We start from the raw sequence: 15565 nt of genomic DNA on the forward strand, positions 1-15565 counted from the left end.
CTCAATACGGTTGGATTGTGGATCGAGGCCGGTTTTCATCCCACAATTTATCAATTCATCTGCCCTGCAAGGCCCATTAACGTTTCTCTGTCCCTAAAGACTGCATGTTCTTGGACTCATTTTGATTGAGCAAACAAGCTCTCAAACATGTCAATAAAAAATAATTAAAATTATCTTAAAATGGACACTTTCTAAGCTATTTTTGTTTTTTATAAAATAAACTAACACTTGTTGACAGTCACCGTTGGAAGGGACAAGCTCATTTCTTTTTATTGTAATAAAAGAATGGTATAATAATATATCTAATAAGAGTTGATTTAGTTAATTAAAAGTTTAGTCAGGATGATAATAGAAAAAAAAGGAAAAAAATTAGATGATGAAGAAAAAATGAACGATAAGTTGTTTTGATTTCCATTTTAAGAAAAAAGAATTACAGCTGGCTATTTACTAGGTTTTAGAAAGGAATTGTTACGACGGTTAATTATTTTACTTTTAACCAAGGAATTGATTGGAAAAAAAGAAAAAGAAAAACTAAATGCACAGGTACGGCTACCCGAACTGCCCAATCTGCCCAAAGCTACCCGTTCCTGTTCTACCAAGTACCCAAACATAACTTTTCTTTTTGCCGTCTCTCTTTTCTTCGATCTCTCACTCTCTCTCTACCTCTCTCTCTCTCTATAAGTCACTTTCTCTCTCTTAGAATCTCGAGCTACTTTTGATTTTATAGATCGAAATCTGTTGAATTGGAGCGATCGGTGGTGAAGTTGGATCGAGTTATTTGGGAATCAGAGGTTGAAGGATTGGAATTCGATCGCGAGACAAAAAAAATTAGGGTTTTGAATTGTGGTTGTGGGGGGGAATGGGAGGATCTAGGGCTTGGAATCGGTGAAATTGATTGGAGGAAGCGGCGATTATTAGGGTTAGGGTTTTGTTTCTGGGGAAAGAATTAGAAACGAGAGAAGGGGGGATTGATGGTAGTCCTAAGGGAAAATGCAAGAAGGCTATGCATGGGCGGGAAGGTGAGGAAAGGACAAGGGAAAGGGGTCGGCACATGTGGACAGGACCCACACGTGTGAATTCTGTTCTTGTTGGTGTTTTAGGTGCTGCTGCTGGTGATGTTTCCTCCTCTTATTGTTCTGTTTCTACAACTAATTCATTTCTAAAGGTACTTTTTAGAAAATTATATGGGAAAGTTTATATGAATTGAACTTCTGAAGATTTGTATAATTGTGGATAAATAGGTTTGGTTAATTAGGTAATATATCCAGTATTGCTGTAATTGTGATTTGTTTGGCTTACATTGATGGAAAATCTCTGCCTGAAGAGTTTCAGAGAGTGACACACAGGGAGAGTCTGATTTCCTTGACTTGTGTCTTCTTCTGCCTTAATTAGTATAGAATTGAATTTTCCAGAACTTGAATGAATTTTTGGCGCTCTTTGTGCTTCTACATCAGTTGGCGCCTTATTTCTTCTGCGTGATGGGGTTCTTTGGGAGGATGGAAAATGAACGATGAGGTTCACCTTATGTTATGGTTAAGTGACATTTTGATGACCGTTGAACATTGTTAGTTATGGCCTGAGGAGAATGTGAACCAAGAAATTGTCATCTTCATGCCTAAAGTTTCGGGAAATTGTGATATAGCATAACTGTTAATCATTCCTTTTCGTCCCCTTCCCTATGTGGCTTTTTTCAGTCTCATTTTACTAGGCATGCTTATTATTGTGTCTCGGTTATTTATCCAGCTTAAGATTGAATGTTTTGAGTAAGTGGATGCTGGTTTCCTTGTAAGTATTGCTTTAGTTTTCTATTCTCCCCTAACATTGAAAAATGCAAAATCTTGCAGAAGCCTTTTTTTAAAAAAAAATTGTGATAGTAGATCGCTGAAGCTTTTCATAGTATTTACATTAGACCTGGACACAGCTTACTTCAGGCTTCAGGCATATTTTTCTTATATACTGTTGAGATATGAATTCATTTTTTGAGTTGTGTTCTGACAGCTATTTGAGAGTTCATCAATTAATGTGTCTGACTTGGATCTTTTTCACATCTAATGTGAGATACAGTTTTATGTTTTAATAGGCCATTTTCCTTTTATTTCTCTCTCCCTCCACCCCCACAAGATATAATATTGCTTGTTTGCCAAACCTCATCGCTTCTTTCCCCCTAGCAGGATGGGCGTAGGATCAGTATTGGAGATTGTGCTCTTTTCAAACCACCACAGGACTCCCCACCTTTCATTGGAATAATTCGTTGGCTGACTACTGGTAAAGAGAACGTGTTAAAGTTAGGTGTGAATTGGCTCTATAGACCTGCTGAAGTAAAGCTTGGCAAAGGCATCCATTTGGAAGCTGCGCCAAACGAAGTATTCTATTCCTTTCATAAGGATGAGATTCCTGCTGCATCCTTACTTCATCCGTGTAAAGTTGCCTTCCTTCCTAAAGGTGTTGAACTTCCGACAGGGATTTGCTCATTTGTGTGCCGGCGAGTTTATGACATTACAAACAAGTGTTTATGGTGGCTAACTGATCAAGATTATATTAATGTAAGTTTCTGATGTGTTTTGCACATTAGGTTTTGATTTTTATGATTTCTGGTGGTGGTTAACATTCTCTTTAACAGGAGCGACAAGAAGAAGTAGATCAGCTATTGTGTAAGACACGCATAGAAATGCATGTGCAGCAAGGCGGACGTTCGCCAAAGCCAATGAATGGTCCAACATCAACTTCACAGTTAAAACTCGGTTCAGATAGTGTGCAAAACAGTGCCTCGTCCTTTCCCTCTCAAGTTAAGGGAAAGAAAAGGGAACGGGGAGATCAGGGAACTGAGCCAATAAAACGAGAACGTTCTTCAAAATTGGATGACTGTGATTCTAGTCACAGTAGACCAGAAAGTTTTTGGAAATCTGAGATTGCTAAGTTCACAGAAAAAGGGGGGCTTGTTGACTCTGAAGGGGTTGAAAAATTGGTGCAGCTCATGCTGCCTGAAAGAAATGAAAAAAAGATAGACTTGGTAGGCCGATCAGTACTGGCAGGTGTAATAGCAGCCACAGATAAGTTTGATTGCCTTGATCAGTTTGTGCAGCTTAGGGGCTTGCCTGTATTTGATGAGTGGCTGCAGGAGGTGCATAAAGGGAAGATTGGCGATGGTAGCAGCCACAAGGATAGTGATAAATGTATTGAGGAGTTTCTCTTAGTTTTACTTCGTGCTCTTGACAAACTTCCTGTAAATCTTCATGCTTTGCAAATGTGTAACATAGGCAAGTCTGTGAATCATCTGCGTACACATAAGCATTTGGAAATTCAGAAGAAAGCAAGAACTCTTGTTGATACATGGAAGAAACGTGTTGAGGCTGAAATGGATGCAAGGTCTGGTTCTAATACGGCTGTATCATGGGCTGCACGGCCACGTCTTCCTGAAGTTTCTCATGGCGTGAACAGACATTCTGGTGCAGCCTCTGAGATTGCAATGAAGAGTTCAGTTGCTCAATTTTCTGCCTCAAAAAATACTCCAGTGAAGATTGGTCAGATGGAAACTATGGCCAAGTCTCTGGCTGTCTCTCCAGGATCCATGAAACCAGTACCATCTTCAGCATCAGCAGGTAACAGCACAAAAGAAGGGCAGGTGCGAAATACTGGTGTTGGTGGTGCCTCTGACCTTCCTTCGATACCTACAAGGGATGAGAAAAGCAGCAGTTCTAGTCAGTCCCACAACAATAGTCAATCTTGTTCCAGCGACCATGCCAAAAATGGGGGGGTTTCTGGGAAAGAGGATGCAAGGAGTTCTACTGCTGTTTCAATGGCGGCAAATAAGACTATTGGTGGTTCTTCTCGGCATCGGAAATCAGTCAATGGCTTCCAGGGTGGGGGTGCAACTGGGATCCAGAGGGATAGTGGATCAAGCAGGAATGCTTCCTTGCACAGAATTCAGGGTGCAGAAAAATTATCTCAGTCCAGTTTGACTTGTGACAAGGCAGTTGATGTTCCTATAGCAGAGGGGAATAATCACAAATTGATTGTTAAAATTCCTAACAGGGGTCGTAGTCCTGCACAAAGTGCAAGTGGGGGATCTTTTGAAGACCCTTCGGTTATGAATAGCAGGGCTTCTTCTCCGGTGCTTTCAGATAAGCATGAACAGCTTGATCGCAACTTGAAGGAAAAAAATGATGTTTACCGAACTAATGTTGTCTCTGATGTTAATAATGAGTCATGGCAGAGCAATGATTTTAAGGAGGTGCTTACTGGGTCTGATGAGGGCGATGGGTCCCCTGCCATTGCACCTGATGAAGAGAACTGTAGGCCTGGTGATGATCAAAGGAAACTGGCAGATGCCCCTAAAGCTGCTTCTTCATCATCTGGAAATGAACATAAAACTGGGAAATTGCATGAGGGTTCATTTAGCTCCATGAATGCATTGATCGAGAGTTGTGTCAAGTACTCTGAAGTTACTGCACCCATGTCTGTGGGAGATGATGTTGGAATGAACCTGCTTGCTACTGTGGCTGCTGGGGAGATGTCCAAATCAGATATGGCTTCGCCAAAACATTCTCCACAAACAAACACCACTGTCGTTGAGCATCATTGCACAAGCAATGATGGTAGACTGAAGTCGTCTCCAGGCGATAACCTTCCACGAGACAGAAGACAGTCTGTTGATGGTGTTGATGATGAACATGAGAACCGGGATAGTGTTATAGGTAGTTCACTTCCAAAGATCACAGAGGATAAAATCATTTCATGTTTGCAAGAAATACCAACAGAGGTGCGTAATGGACGTTCAATTTCTTCAAATATGGATGTTCAGAAAATTGTAGAACCTGATCTTGAAAGCAATGTGAAATCGGAAGAAATATTACCTGCCACACCAGTGGCTAGATCCCCTAGAAAGACGGTAGAGAAGACATCAATGGGTGCAGACAAAGCGACTTGGGAGGGAAAGCCAGATACTAAGTCAGATGGCATATGTGATACAAAAGAAAATGTAGACAGCTGTCTTCGAAGTGAAAATAAGTTTGATGATGCGGGTCTAGAAGGTGGGAATGAACCTGTTGAAGGCTCATTGCCTTGCCCATCAATGGAGGTAGATGGTCAGGAGATGAAACCTATGAATGATGAGTTGAAGATTCCTGCGCAAGCAGACCAAAAACCACCTGCTGTAGTGCATTCTGTTTTTGCAAAAGGAACCGTCGTGGATGGGCTAAATCCTTCTCCTTCTGATAAGGATAAGGCTTCTGATATTGGTGGTGGTGAGGTGAAGGCTGAAAAGGCTGATGAAACAGACTGCATGAGTCAGCCTACTGGAAAAGAAAGTACAGCACCTGAAATTATTGTGGGTTCAGCTGTTACTTATAAAAAGGGTGAGTCTATTGAAGAGAGTCTAGAATGTAGTCACTCTAAAGAACAACACAGCAGTGTCCCAGCTGTTGCCAAGGTGTCAGTTATCTCTGTGCAAGAGGCAGAGCAGGAAGTGAGGTCTAGTGGTTCAAAGTTGATTGGCAGTGATGCTGGTGAAGCTGAGGAAAGTACATCTGGTGCTGGAGATGCTGCTTCATTGTCTGCTGCAGGGGGTTCAGATATTGAAGCTAAGGTGGAATTTGATCTAAATGAAGGCTTCAATGCTGATGATGGGAGATATGGGGAAATGAGTAACTTGAAAGCACCTGAATGTTCTACTGCTATTCAATTGATTAATCCTTTGCCTTTACCTGTTTCTTCTGCTTCCACTGGCTTACCTGCTTCAATTACAGTGGCTTCTGCTGCAAAAAGGCCCTTTGTTCCTCCAGAGGACTTACTGAAGAATAGGGGGGAACTTGGTTGGAAGGGATCCGCCGCCACAAGTGCCTTTAGGCCTGCCGAACCTAGAAAAACTTTGGAGACATCAGCAGGTACTAGTACCTTTCTTCTTGATGCTGCTGCTGTCATCAAGCCCAGTCGTCCACCATTGGATTTTGACTTGAATGTTCCAGATGAAAGAATCCTCGAGGATATGGCATCGAGAGGTTCTGTTCATGGTACAGTTTCTGTAGCTAACCTTTCCAATAATCTTAATCTTCAACATGATGAAATAGTGGTTTCTGAACCTGTTCGTGGCTCTGGGGGACTTGATCTTGATTTGAACAGAGTGGAGGAGCCTAATGATGTGGGTAATCACTTAACAAGTAATGGTCGTAGGATAGATGCACATCTTCAGGGAGTCAAATCATCATCCGGTGCTGTTCTTAATGGAGAGTCGACTGTCCGCAGGGACTTTGATCTGAATGATGGGCCTCTTCTGGATGAGGTAAATGCTGAGGTATCTCCATTTAGCCAGCATATCAGGAATAATACACCTTCCCAGCCATCTGTCTCTGGTCTTCGGTTAAACAATACGGAAATGGGGAACTTCTCTTCATGGTTTTCTCAAGTGAATTCTTATCCTGCTGTTGCTATCCAATCTATTTTGCCTGAGAGAGGCGAGCAGCCTTTTCCAATGGTCACACCTGGTGGGCCTCAACGGATTTTGCCTCCTTCGGGTAGCACCCCTTTTAATCCTGATGTCTATAGGGGGCCAGTGTTGTCATCTGCACCAGCAGTACCCTTTCCAGCTTCACCATTTCAATATCCTGTCTTTCCTTTTGGGACCAACTTACCTCTACCATCAGCCACTTTCTCAGGTGGTTCATCAACATATGTGGATTCATCATCTGGTGGGAGACTTTGCTTTCCTGCAGTGCATTCTCAAGTATTAGCGCCTGCTGGTGCAGTTCCATCCCATTATACAAGGCCTTTTGTTGTTAGCCTCCAGGACAATAGCAATAATAGTGGCTCTGAAAGCAGTAGAAAATGGGTAAGGCAAGGTCTAGATCTCAATGCAGGGCCTCTAGGCCCAGACATGGAAGGAAAAGATGAGACGCCATCTCTGGCGTCAAGGCAATTATCTGTTGCCAATGCACAGGCCTTTGTTGAGGAGCAGTCAAGGATGTATCAAGTGGCAGGTGGTGGCATATTGAAGAGGAAGGAGCCAGATAATGGGTGGGAAAGTTATAAGCAATCATCATGGCAATAGAGATGCTTAATTGTGCAAACTATCAATCCATGAAGCTGGGTAAGTTGATGTTTGCATGATTTCTGGGCAATTCCCCCTTTATGCTTTTCACTTATCCATGCCTGTCCATTTGCTGTAAGGGTTGCATATTCTATTGCATGTCTTTACATATGTTTCCTTGATTTTAATTGATTGTTTTGTTTTTCCTTTTCAGTTTCAGTTCTTCTGGATTCCTGCCGGCTAACTTTCAAAGGTCGTCATCTCACTCATGCTCTCCGAGGATGGGAAGTGAGTGAGCTATTCGATGTCATTCAGTCTCTGGCCCCCACTCTTTTGGTGTACGAATTATATCTTAAAGGAATCTGTTTGGGGTGTGCAAGCTGGTATTCTCTTGAAAATGTGCTGGGTGGCTGCTGTTCACTTTCTCCTTTGTAGATATGTTAACCGTTGGAAAGCAGCATGCAGTCTGTTTCCCGGACATTCAGAATCAGTGCCATTTCTGTGGTTCAGTGCATCAAAGAATTTATACTGTTGGATCCAAAATTATCCCTCCTTTTCCAACCTTTCTGAGAATTGAGGATGGGTTAGTGAATTGCTTTAAACAGAAGCCTTTTGTATGTGCTTTGAAGTTAATTTATCTTATTTTTCCCATCTTTCTTTTAATTACATATATAAAATAGCAAGCAACTGGACATCATGTAGGATGATTCAAATGACAGGTGAAGTCTGATTTAGAGTTTTAAATTGTATCTGGGAAAATTGAAGGTTAGTGCCTGTCAACTTAATATGGAGCATTCTGGTTCTTTGTATTCAATGTTAATGATTCCTGATATCTGTCATTTCTTATTTTGTATAAGATATATGCTAAATACTGCAGGTCCATTTGTGTGGGGTTGTTGGAGTCTCTGATGGGCGAGTTAAGAATGGGTATGTCGAGGTTTGTTTATTTGGATTCTGTCGCTCCTGCCATCAGAATTATTTTCAATATGCCAATCAATCCCCTTTGTTCCTCAAGTCCATAATAATGTCACAGCTTTCTTCTTCTCTTCTTCTCGAGTAAATTTATGCAGGATATGACCGGTCTTCCTTCAGTGTCATCATCCTATTAAGAGTATCTTGTTTATGAGTTAGAATTTTCATTAGTTTTTGCTTCTGCAAGGAAGTTTTGGTTGTTACTTGGTGTCCTCGAGTTATTTGAATGGTAACAAATATATATTCTGTAGGTCTATTCTCCTTTCAGATACAGTGTGTGTGTGTGTGTATATATATTTATTTGATGGAGCTTAAATTTCTCTTAATTGGTTTAAACATGACTACTCGGGGATCACCTTAGCCTTTTTTAAAGCATTTCTGTCTTGCTCTAGTAGAATACTGTTGTTTATTCTAGGCCAGTTTTGTGTGTTCTCATGCATATTTTGGTGTCAAAAGATGGTAAGAGCAGCTCTTGCCGCCGCGATTGTAGCTTCTAGGCAATCATCTATAACTATTTACCTATTTCTTTGCAAGGGTCTGCAAGTCGTCGAGTGATTTGGCAGAAAACGCATTTGTTTGGTAGATGATTTCTTTTTTTATATTTAAAGGAGACGTGATGTAAAAAGGGAACAAAATGCTCTAGCTTAGGATTCACATCAAAATTGTTTGCAATTCATCGCAACAAGGGCGTTATTGCTACGTCTTGGTAAATTAATGTACCATTTTGGTCCGACTGAACAGAGATTCTAGGCATCCTTTGGGGCATTTAGCCAAAATTCATTGGTCATTAATGAGCACTGATTCTGTCCATTGCAGGCCATGAGTGAAGAGAATTTAAGTTTATCATCAATGGTGTCAAATAATTTCTATTTTTAATTTAACTAGAAATTTTACACGTGTTAAATTGCCTTGTTCAAAAATCTTCCCAGAGAATGCAGACCATGACACGACTCGTGTATTCAAATCCAGAAATTTCTGCCAACCCACTGAAAAACAAACCAAATATGAAAAAGGCTAATTATCAATACGAGGTTAACAAATTCCAACTGTTTTTTAATATGTTAAATTGTGCAGGCGACAATTTAAGAAACACCTCCGGTTGAATCAGCTCGGAGAAAAACATTATAGGTAAAAGAAGATTGTTCTAACATTTATTATCGTTCGAGATTAGTGATGATCATTACCATCATAAATGGACGAGAAAAGAGATGAGGGCAGTAAGAGGCATGGGCGAGATGATGATTAATTAATTTAATAATTTTTCTATTCTAAAAATGGTTTAATTGTATTATATCTTGCTGACAGTTTGACGCATGATATATTAAGATGTCATGGAAAAATCATAACTTTCCCCATTAATCAACCCAATAATTTTCTGCAATTACTAGTTTCCAAGTTCCTAATCCATTAAAATTTACTTCGACGCAAAAGAAGAAAAACAACAGTACTGCGCCCATAATGGGCCCAACTAGAAAAGAAGAATTTTTTATTTTTCTTTTATTAAAAAAAGAGCGTTAGCAAGTTTCTCTTAAACCCTTCTCTCCTTGTGAAGGCCCTTTCCATTTTTGTAGCACTGTGCACACAGCAAACGACAACAGTGCCCACTCGAAAAATCCAGCTGATAGCTACTCAAAAAATAGCCCTGCTACCTCCGTCGTCGGCGACAGGCAGCTAATTGAAGCAAAGGTATGCACTTGGTTTCTCTCTCTCTCCCTGCCGATCTCATACGGCTTGGGTTCCCCTCTTTCTTCCTTACTTTCTTGAACACCTTCGGAAAAAATTTTAAAAATGCTTTTTTGATTTGTGGGTTCTTCGATTTGCTCTCTACTCTTTTGCATGTTACTGAAACTGCTATTTATATTAATCTTTTTTCCCTTTTTTTTTTATGTAGTCTAGACCATCTTGATCAATATCATCATTTAGTGCGGTTGTCTTTCAAAGTAACTCAATTTATTTTCAATGCTTTTGGTAGCATTGGAAGTCACTTGCCTATTTTGTTTTCTTATTTTTGCTCGGTATAAGAGTTCGTTAAGATGTCATGCGTGTGCTCATAGATACATTATTTCTTATTTAAGTTCTAATATTGTCAAGTTCCACAATGATGCAGGGTATCTGATTCTTGAATCATGTTTTTGACAAGATTTATAGGGAGAACACTCTTTGCTGCTGCTAAATCTGAAACCCCGGCTGCCGCAGCTGCTGCTACTGCTACAACTCGAACTCCACTCAACCCTCTTGAGGAGTTCTTCGAGGCAGATAGGAGTCAGGATGAGGCTAAACCTGTTGTCTATGGTACGATATCTTTCTCTTTTTAACTGTTACTATTTGGTACAAACATTCATGCTTTAGATTACTGTTAAAAGGTTTAGCTGTTTTATGCGTGCAAGCTAAAAACAATATTATTTTGTGAACCAAAGGGCTTAAGGACTAATGCCTATGACTTGAGTATGGGTTGGTAAATTGTTTGTTACATGCTTATGTGATAATAACTATAATAACTATTTTTACTAGTTTGTTTGAGTCTCCATTTTGTCTCAAACTACTATTCTCATTAGGATTGCTTGGGGTAAGAATGTGGCACTTTAATGCCTGGATCAAAATTGAAAATGGCAAAAATAATGACTCCAATCTTTGGATGCACCTGAGTTTGATGCTCATTCGAGTTCAAGCAAACATACTTTGAATCCTGTAATGTTGTTCAAGCATGTATCCTTATGTTACTTGAGCATATACTCACACCCTGTGATTCATATTGCATGCATTTTTATCCATGGATTATGACATAAATAAAGACGGTGCAGATTTTGGTGCTATTTTTTGTGATATCAGTTAGTGTGTGTTCGGACAGATGATGAGCACCAAAATATGGTGTTTTTCTCAAGCATGTGTGATATGGAAATACTTAGTGTGAATAATGTCATTTCCCCTGTTTGTCTGGTGGAAGTCATGTTGCATATTAGGTTAAATATTTGCAATTTAATGAACTAATGGCTGTGCTTTCCGTCTAAAAAGTCTTCCATGTCAGAAAGAATATATAGAATACAAAATATGTGTCCTTTAAATGATTGCATTAAATATTTATTTCCCTTCATACACTTTACTGTACCAGGTCGAAGTTGGAAAGCTTCTGAGTTGCGCCTGAAGTCTTGGGATGATCTTAATAAGCTATGGTATGTTCTACTGAAGGAGAAGAACATGTTGATGACTCAACGCCAGATGCTTCACGCCCAGAACCTACGATTTCCAAATCCTGAGCGCTTACCAAAGGTGAAACTTAGTCTTGCTTGTTTTTGAATGCAGCTCTGAACATGGCTATTCTTAGCTACCTAAACATCATTGTTAGTCCTTCATTGTTTGTAACTAATTTAATTTGATATAGCATGTGACCATGGCTACTTTTGGCTTCCTAAACATTTTTTTGCTCTTGCACTGACCATCTTTTAATTTGGATGAGATACTGTCAAAATTGTGAACTGCTAAAAGTAAATTGTATTGGTCAGGGTGGGGTCTCATACCACTGTATCACCTGAAGAAGTTTCACTTCTAGTTTTATACAGGCAGTTAGAGGTTACATCTTCATTCAATGAGAAATACTCAGGAATTTGTGCATGTGAACTTAAGGATGTTTATGGAGCTCAACCCTGATCTATGTTCCATAGCTATCAGGTGCATGAGTTATAAGGTTGAAGAAGTTATGATCTGGGCTTGGGAGAGGCTATGCTGCGCTCCCATGCTTTGCATGGAGTTCTCTTCATTTGAGTGTTAGAGCTCCAGGTCACAGTGGAGCAGCAATACTATTGCACGAAGGCTTGTCCATGGCTGAAACAAGTCATTTGGAAAATCTTAGAAATAAATAAGGGAATTTAAGTAAGACTTGGCAATTCTTCACTTCTGAAGCCCAAGGATGGAGTGCCAAAAAAAAGTCCTTTAACTTTAAACTTCTTAGGAACAGAGTATGAAACTAAAAACTGGTCTGCTGATTATGCAGTGAGATTTCTTCTAAGCTTTTAAATAGCCAAAATCGGAGAGATTTAAGAATATCTAAGTTGTCTGAGAGGTCGAGAGCCATTACCGATGCCTATAATAATATGTTTATCGGTATTCTGGCTTTTGAGAAGACTACAGACTTTATTTCAAATCACAATGTGAGGCACTTCCTTTGTGGCTCAGTTGGTCTGACTTATATGGCAAATATATCGTGGGGCTGTACTATATGAACTCTGGAATTACAGAAGGTCTCTTGTTTCTATACCTACCTTGAAATTGCTGTACCCAAGCGGTGTTAAGTATAATGGTATTCAGTTTTTGTTTGTAAAACTGAAGAACTTTCTTATTTGTGTTGAATATTAATGGCGCATCGAAATACTTGGTAGAAAGGCAGATACATGATGTTTGGAGTTCTAGTTTGTGAATCTGTCTCTAGAGGAAGTATATGTCCTGGTTGATCATGGGTCCATCAAATCCCTAAAAGTCAGTAGGAGATGCAATATCACTTGACAGATTGGATTCTGATTCTTAGCTGTAAGAAATATAATTCCTAAAATGATTTTCATTTGCTAGTTCATGTTAAAAATCATTTTATGAACCTTTTCTTTGGTAGTTGATGCGGAGGCTGTTTTAGAACCTATGAGATGTTTATTTATTGGAAGTTTGTTGGTTGGATTTGGATTCTATAGGTATTCCATTGTTTGGGCTACAAGATTGCTGCTCTTTTTTTTAATATTATTTGATTATGTTACTTGAGTGCTGCATGCAGTGTGTGCTTTATTTATCTCCACTTGTGTTATAAATTACGGTGAGAAGAGAAAGTGGACAAGAGATTGTTTGGAACATCATCAGCATCTCAATATATAAATCTATATCTTATTAGAACCAAATTGCTTATTATCTTCTTTGTGAGTGATGAAATTCAGGTTAGGAAGTCAATGTGTCGCATCAAGCACGTACTCACTGAGAGAGCAATTGAGGAACTGGATCCCAGGAGATCTGCTGAGATGAAGAGAATGATAAATGCATTATAATGACCTCAAAATTGGCACTTATTTTCTTCTCTACAAGATCTGAGGTTTGGTGTTGCTGTACTTTACTGGGTATAGGACTACATCATCTGGGATGAGGAAACTTCTGGACTCCTTTGTTTTGTTAGTGAGGAGTTTAGTTGGATTGATGAATACCAAACACATAATTAGGACTGATTATCCTGGTGACTTTCTCAGACATTTGTGTGGTTTTCTTAGATAATTTTCAGGTTCCATCGAAAGCAATAAACCACTAATCTTTTCTTCTTGTAGCACCTAATACCTCTTTGCAATAATCACTTGTACAAATACAAATGATACAAGTCACTTATATTACTTCCCAGATTAATACTTTTCTATAAGTTTTCTCTCTGATTCTAAGGGGAATGTGGCTTGTGAGTAACCATACTAATATAAAAAGAGGAAAGGAATCTCATAGTTGTCACATAAACAAAAAAGAAAACAAAATTCACCATATGGCAATTTTTTAGCCGCTGCAAAGCAATAATGTTGCTGATAAGGTGATAACAGGGGCCCCTACTGCTGATTGACTGTCCAGTTTGGATGTATATATGCATCCAATGCTCAGAGACATGGGAGAAAAGATTTCAGATTGCGACTTCCCAAGAACTCAAATATCTATTTATTCTGAATTTACAGGTATCATCGCATGAGGACAGAAATATCCTCAGTTCACCTTTTAGTTGCACGTTTCTAATGGACAAATTTTTTAATCACCGCCTTTTTGTAGGACCCCTTGTTTGTTTCCAAGAAATGTAAATTAAGGGCTAAAAGATGCAAGCATTATGGCCCATTAAAGATTTTGGTATCGACAAATAAGGTTTTGTTTGTGAGCCTTCCATGTAATTGGCAGACATTGCATTGTAGTCAGTCCATTTCGAGGATCGTCCTTTTCCATAGTACATATGCTTCTGCAACTCTTAGCCAATCACAACCACATAAGAAAATATTAACTGAAGCCCCTCACGTATTACTATTTGTCTGATATGATAAATCATTTGTCTACTCCCAGATCATAACTCATATACAAAATAGCCAATTTTCAATAATGTTCTACAAATTCATCCGTTACCAAAAATAAATGTGAAGGAGAATCCATGAAAGCAAGAGTTTTTTTTTATAAGCTCTGATTTTCTATATAAAATTAAATTATCTAACATTTATTTTATTCCGTTTAAATACTTTTATTGAACTTAATTTTAAATTGAAATCTACTCTTAAAACTTATAATTATCATTCTCATTCTCGGCAAATTAAGTACCACCAAAATATATAAATATTGCTGGCAAGATGAGTGATTTTACGGCTATTTTGAGAAGCTGAAAAGTGCATACTAACTTGTCAATGGATGACTTAAATTTGGAGAGAAGACGGTGAGTTGAGGACTTCAATTTTACTATTCGAGAATTCATGATAAGACAAACTGATTTTCAAAAGATTAGGCGCCAAGTCTGCTATAAAATGCTATGACTGAGAGCGGAGATGAAGCTTTGTAACAATGTTTACTGTTTAATTAAACTGCTTTAAAATATTTGAAATCTACATGAGGTATTTAAAAAATTGGGCAATTAAACATCCAATAAAACCTTAAACTTAAGGCTATATCCGTTTGAGTGATTGAAAATATAGAAACTTTATATTTAAGTATATTTTCACCTATTTTGTATTCTCTCCGTCCCACAGTAACTGTTTTCTTTCAAAGTAAAAATACTTCAATTATCTGTCACTTTTATATATCCAGTGCAATTTTAACTTTATATTTTATCCGTATTGGAATAGGTGTAAAATATCTATAGAAAGATAATATAGTCTAATTTAATAATTTTTTTACTTATAATTAAGTATATTAAATACTTTTTTAATTCAAATGAACTACTAAAAAACAACAAGTAATATGGAATGGATAGAGTATTTAATTACAATAATTCTTAATTTTGGTGCCTTTTTTAGAGAAATCTTTCTTAATTTTGGTACTACAAAACAAACATACCTAAATCTAAATGAAAGAAATCATATCAAGTGGAATTTGTGCTTTTATAACTCATATCATCAATAAAATATAGTAATAAAAGAGTCTTATGCTATGTTTGGTTGAAATCCATTAAAAAATTTATTTCATTTAATAAAAATACATGAGAGAGGAAATAAAACATAAATAATAAAATTGATGGAGATATTTTAGTATTATAGAATATATTGATAAACTAATGTAAAACTTATTTGCAAATTCTTCCTATTTTGATAGAATTTAGCTTAACTACAACCAATTTTATACAAATTTGAATATGTAGAATTCTAAATTAACTTTCACTTCATTCAAAGTACATAAACTTTAGATTTATAAATTAATTCACATAAATCTTATGGATTTCAACCAAACACAATGTTATACTCAATGTGATAATGAGAATAATGTTGCCCAACAACATCGGCAAAAGTCAGATCGTTAGTAAGTTAAAATCAATGTCAATACAATAGTTTTCAACATTGAACAATATTAGTAAAGACTGTATTGAAAGAGTCATTGATGATT

The 15565-nt window shown here is 38.0% G+C and overlaps 2 protein-coding genes across 7 annotated transcripts; both read left to right on the plus strand.

The window, feature by feature from the left end:
- The first annotated feature begins 615 nt into the window (after positions 1-615).
- Positions 616-8243, plus strand: LOC8258104. 6 transcript variants are annotated; one of them, XR_001535796.3, is made up of 6 exons: positions 616-1165; positions 2172-2543; positions 2621-7081; positions 7236-7604; positions 7702-7786; positions 7879-8243. XR_001535796.3 is itself a non-coding variant. In XM_002511398.4 (4 exons), exons 1-3 carry the CDS (start codon positions 1004-1006, stop codon positions 7040-7042), a joined length of 4956 nt encoding a protein of 1651 aa, XP_002511444.2. In that variant the 5' UTR covers positions 616-1003; the 3' UTR covers positions 7043-7081; positions 7236-7853. The 6 variants fall into 6 exon arrangements, 1 of the variants encoding a protein (XP_002511444.2); XR_001535795.3 differs by having other exon boundaries at positions 7899-8243; XR_001535790.3 differs by having other exon boundaries at positions 7236-7786.
- Positions 8244-9516: 1273 nt separating this feature from the next.
- Positions 9517-13373, plus strand: LOC8258102 (39S ribosomal protein L47, mitochondrial). Its single transcript, XM_015722247.3, has 4 exons — positions 9517-9679; positions 10101-10285; positions 11103-11260; positions 12907-13373. The coding sequence occupies exons 2-4, from the start codon at positions 10120-10122 to the stop codon at positions 13012-13014; spliced, it is 432 nt and encodes a 143-aa protein (XP_015577733.1). The 5' UTR covers positions 9517-9679; positions 10101-10119; the 3' UTR covers positions 13015-13373.
- The last annotated feature ends 2192 nt before the right edge of the window (positions 13374-15565 follow it).

Source organism: Ricinus communis, chromosome 4, assembly GCF_019578655.1.
Source record: "Ricinus communis isolate WT05 ecotype wild-type chromosome 4, ASM1957865v1, whole genome shotgun sequence".
NCBI classification, from domain to species: domain Eukaryota; kingdom Viridiplantae; phylum Streptophyta; class Magnoliopsida; order Malpighiales; family Euphorbiaceae; genus Ricinus; species Ricinus communis.